The following is a 4,669-nucleotide window of genomic DNA, read 5'->3' as shown; positions in this document are numbered from 1 at the left end:
GGGTATTTCACGGATGTCCTCTAATGTTTGGAATCACCTTCAATCAAAAAACAACATAAATATCCATGATGCAATAATATTGCATCATGATAAATATCTACCTAATTTCTGTAGTTATAAAGACAATATAAATGGTATTACTGGATATGTTTCTGTGGTCAAATGGAATAGAAACTTAAGTCGTCGGGTGGCTAGCTTTAGTATAACGTGCCATTCGCTGCCAGCCATTAAAAACTCCTGGCAAATAAATGAGGAAGGCATAGTTCTGATGCTAGCCGATATTCTCATTAATTATCATCTAAAAAATTCCTTGTGGTTTGTAGAATAAAGGGAATGGTGTATGTATTTCATTAAAGCCAGCCTTCCGACTTAAGCTACTATTCCATATGACCACAGATTTTATAGTACATATACGTATGTATGTAGGCATAAAATTAATTAAAAATTGGGCCGGCACATTCATTTAAGTGTCCTAGCGTCTTAATAGGTACCAGCTTAGCTACCAACTTAGCTACCTGCCACCTGCAACTACTATGTAAATACATAAAATCCATGAAGTCACCAACACAATATGCCCAAGCGATACTTTCGGATCATTTCAAAACAACAAAACAACTACTTGCCAATTGAATTCAATATTACACAAAATGTAATTTTATTAAGGCTTCATTAGCGAACTAAATATTTTAGTTACAAATAAATATGGATATTTTAGCACTACACATTTCAATACTGTACTTGCAGAATCCCAAAAAATAACCAACTGTTGTTGTCATATTTCGTTGCACATTTGCTTTGCGTGCTGCTTTATCGCGCTGTTTATTTTGGTTCTTTGGTTCTAACCGTTTGGGTAGTGCCCCAGCAAGAACAGTATCGGGTAAATACATGTGATTTAACCAATGCTCAACGCTTACCAGCATAAATTTCGTTTCTACGAGTTTCTTAATACCATGTTCTGACCGACAACGAAAACACCTTGAAAACGAGTTTTAGAATTGTAGGCTGAAGGCTGTTCACACCGACTGTTGGTGTTTTCGCTGACATTTCTTACATCCTTTGTTTACAGTTTTGCTACACAAATACAAAACCAAAATAATTTTCCTTCAATTTCTTTTCATTAACAACCTTTTACTTCCATACTTATTTTATTTTGGTCAGCCAATTAACAATAAATCCGAAGTGGCGTATGAAAAATGATAAAATATGACTTCCACTTCGATAAATAATCGAAAAAAACTAGTGCACACACCGATTGGAATGAGTGGAACGTGAGTTTTCAAGTGGTTTTCAGCGAATACTTGTTTTCGTTTGACAGATTTTACATGGACGAAAACACAAGTTTTAGGTCGAAAACCAGTTTTAGCAACGAAAACATGTTTTCGATGTCGGTCAGAACATGGTATAAGGCCGAGTTGAAAAAACTACCCGAAACCAAAGAAGGTAAATAGATTTACATCCTTTGATTCTACACAGTCCAACTGGGTAGTCGAGTCTTGTAGAGGCATTTTGTACCTAACCGATTCACGCTAGAGTTATATTTAGCGAATGTAAATAAATTGTACAAGTAATAAATTGTTGAAATATGAAAAGTATTTTATTATAAAACGCTAAAAAATTATAAAACTATGGCATTAAGCGAATGTATGTAGTAGGATATTTTAACTTGTTTTCCTAATCCTTGCAGTTTTGTTCATAAATAAGATATATTTCTAAAAATAAAATTTTAGAAATGATTTTTTTTTTTTGAAATTGTTGGTAAAATTTAATGGTTTCATCTAAACAGTTATATTTATCGTTTTTGACTTTTCAGCTCAGTTCTTTTTACAAAAGTTTATACAATTAATTCCTGATTTGAAGTAATTATTTATTTTCAAAATACGCGTTACTTCGATCCCGTGTGGGTTAACATTCAAAGTTCAATTTTAACATTTTCAATAACGCCATGTCGGAACGCCACCATGCAATAACGCCGAGTTGGAATTAACTTCAATTCAATAAGTTCTTTACCTTCGTCTCTACCGAAAAAATCTGTTTAAAATCTTAAAAATCAAACTAAACATTTTACAATTTTTAGTTGCATAATTATGTATGCTTATAAATACATAAAAAGGGGCACAAGTATTAACAGCGGAGGGAATGCTTTGCCTTTTCCGACCGTTTTCGACACGAATTGGTGTAGCCATTTTATCAGCATATATATGTACATATCTGTAAAAAAAAGAAGTCATACAAAGAAGATTTACCACCAAATACAAAATTAATTTAAAAATCCCATACCTCGAATTACATGTCCTCCACGCTGTACAGATATGCCTCCTCCTGCTTGGCACGCTTCTCATTTTGCACATCGAACCACCTCTTCTCAAAGCCACTCGACCGATCAACTCCATCCCACCTATAGCCTGGTCGAATACCAAATCTATTCTCTGGATATGAACCCTCATACTTAGGCATCTCTGCAACTGCGCCTGTATCTTTTTGCCGCTCCTTTTTCTTCTTTCGCATGTACTCCAACATAGGATCTTCGGCGCGTTCTTGCTCGCGTAGATAACGATCCAAGTCCTCGTCATTTTCATAACGTGCTAATGGCTTACTGCCTTCATATGTTTCAGCCTCTGCTCGTTGTCGATGTTCTTCAACCTGTTTCAAACCTTTCCCCCAACGATCGTACTTTTCCTTCTTCTTCCGTTCATGCTCTTCTTTCCGTCGTCGCTCTTCAGGATCTTCTGCTTCGGCATCTCGGGCACGTTGACCCTTGCGACCTGTGTTGCGCACACGCACCTCTGCATCACGTCCTGATAATTCTTTGGACATCTCATTGTACATGCGGTCCTCGCGCTTACGACGCTCCTCAGTTTCTTGCATTAGCGACTTGGCATCTTGCAGACCAGCTCTTTTGCCATCGAGTGTTTTAGAAGCTTTTGGCTTGTGTGTTGGCGGTGGAGAATCACTACTCCTGCGCTCTAACTTAGACCAACGACTATGCGTGGGTGGCGGCGAAGGCGATGGTTCCTTTTTAACAAATTCTTGCTTGCGCCGTGGTGGTGATTGGTCTGGAAAAACTTGTTCACGTTTTATACGAATTGGGGTGCCGTTATCCAGGCGCTTACGTGGCGGTGAATGTTTACCGTCACATCGTCTTGGAGGCGATTGATCGTTTGAATGTCTATGACTCTTTTTTGTAGGAGATCTGCTACTCTTTTGTCCTTTTTTAGTATTACTATATCTCGGTGGGGATTGGTCAGAAGATGAGCCACGTTTCCTACGTCGCTGCGGACTCTCATCAGTACTTCGACTACGACTTCGACTTTTCCTCTTGTGCTTTCTTGTTTTATGTTTATTTTTTCTTGGTGGGCTTTGGTCGGAACTTGAAGATCTTGCGGAAACCTTGTTGTAGCGGCTGCTTTTTCGAGGTGGGCTTCCGTTGGCAGAATTATTTTTTGGCCTATCAGCTGAACGATTTCTTCTGCTTGGAGGGCTCGGGCCAGCTGAATCTCTTCTTTTTCTCATAGGACTTTGATCTCTAGATTGACTTCTTTCTTTTCTTCGATCAGATAAATGATTACTTCTTCGTGGAGGACTTATATCTGCCGTACGATTATTTCGCCTGGGCGGGCTCTGATCCGGCGTACTTTTGTTCCTTCGTGGTGGGCTTTGATCGGGCGATCTATTAACTGTACCAGGCGAACGTTGCTTTTCCTTTCTTGAACTTTGAACTGGTGATTTTTCTTTTCGTCGTTTACTACTATACTTTGGTGAACCAGTTTTTTTATAAGATGAATCGTGTTTAGTTAGATGCCCATGCCTTCTTTCATCTGCAAATGGTGAACGCATACTCAAACTGTCCTTACGTTTACGCCTTGGCGGAGAGTTGTCTGGTGAACGTTGACGGGTGTCAACATTTGTTTTTCGACGTGGTGGTGAAAACTCATCTTTAATTTTACGTTTAATTTGCTTCGGTCCCCACAAATCATCCGCTGGTATGTGATTCACTTTTACTTCACTCTGCTCATCAAAGTCTTCCTCTTTCACTACAATGCTACGCCACTTTGGCGCGCTTGAGCCGTTAGCAGTTTCTTCTACATACTCGCCGACTATCTGTGGTGCATCCTCACCACCAAGAAGTAGCTCCTCATCGAATTCTTGTTGTGTTTGATTATACGTAGCGTCATCGTCAATAATTTTCACTTTAGCGGCACCAAAATCCTTCTTGCGTTTCTTGTCCTTCTTTTTCTTCTTTACTTTGTCGCCGGACAAATACTTTTTAAGATATTCTTTTTGGTCTATTTTAGTAGCAGAATGCGACGACATTTTTACTAACTTCTGTAAATAATTAAGACAAAAACAGAGAACGTATATTTATAGAGAAGGTCCAAGAACTGTGAATGCCACATTTTTCGAGCCAACTAAACTGGCGAAGCGCATTTTAAGAGCGACAAATATTTGGAATACTTAACAGCGAAAGCAAAATACAAAGCAGAAAAGAAGAATGTTAACAGAGCTAAATCTCACGAGAGCATTTGGAATGTTAATTAAACATGAATATTGAAGATTTTTGTGATATTTTGGGAAAATTTTCAAATAGAAAACCCAAGTAAAAGAAATTAAATTTTTGTTCAATGATTTGTACAAGTAACATGAAATTAAATCGAAAATAGTATATAACATT

At 38.0% G+C, this 4,669-nt stretch overlaps 1 protein-coding gene across 3 annotated transcripts in view; it reads right to left on the bottom strand.

The window, feature by feature from the left end:
• Positions 1–396: 396 nt before the first annotated feature.
• The window catches only part of LOC108358675 (BUD13 homolog), a 6,789-nt gene continuing 2,516 nt past the window's right edge, over positions 397–4,669 (bottom strand). The window contains exons 2-4 of one of the 3 annotated variants that reach the window (XM_017610120.1): positions 3,502–4,345; positions 2,278–3,468; positions 1,573–2,208 (exon numbers count right to left, since the gene is read on the bottom strand). In XM_017610120.1, the coding sequence (XP_017465609.1) occupies positions 2,284–3,468; positions 3,502–4,311 (1,995 nt within the window). In that variant the 5' untranslated portion in view covers positions 4,312–4,345 and the 3' untranslated portion in view covers positions 1,573–2,208; positions 2,278–2,283. Of the gene's footprint in view, positions 426–1,572; positions 2,209–2,272; positions 4,346–4,669 lie in introns of those variants that run through there. The other 2 variants (XM_017610119.1, XM_017610118.1) reach the window with 2 other exon arrangements.

This window comes from Rhagoletis zephyria, unplaced genomic scaffold (genome assembly GCF_001687245.7).
Source record: "Rhagoletis zephyria isolate East Lansing unplaced genomic scaffold, Rhagoletis_zephyria_1.1 Rzeph_scaffold_00283, whole genome shotgun sequence".
In the NCBI taxonomy this organism is placed as follows: Eukaryota; Metazoa; Arthropoda; class Insecta; order Diptera; family Tephritidae; genus Rhagoletis; species Rhagoletis zephyria.
The sequence above is the reverse complement of the archived record's forward strand: the minus strand, read 5'-3'. Positions and strand labels throughout refer to the sequence as shown.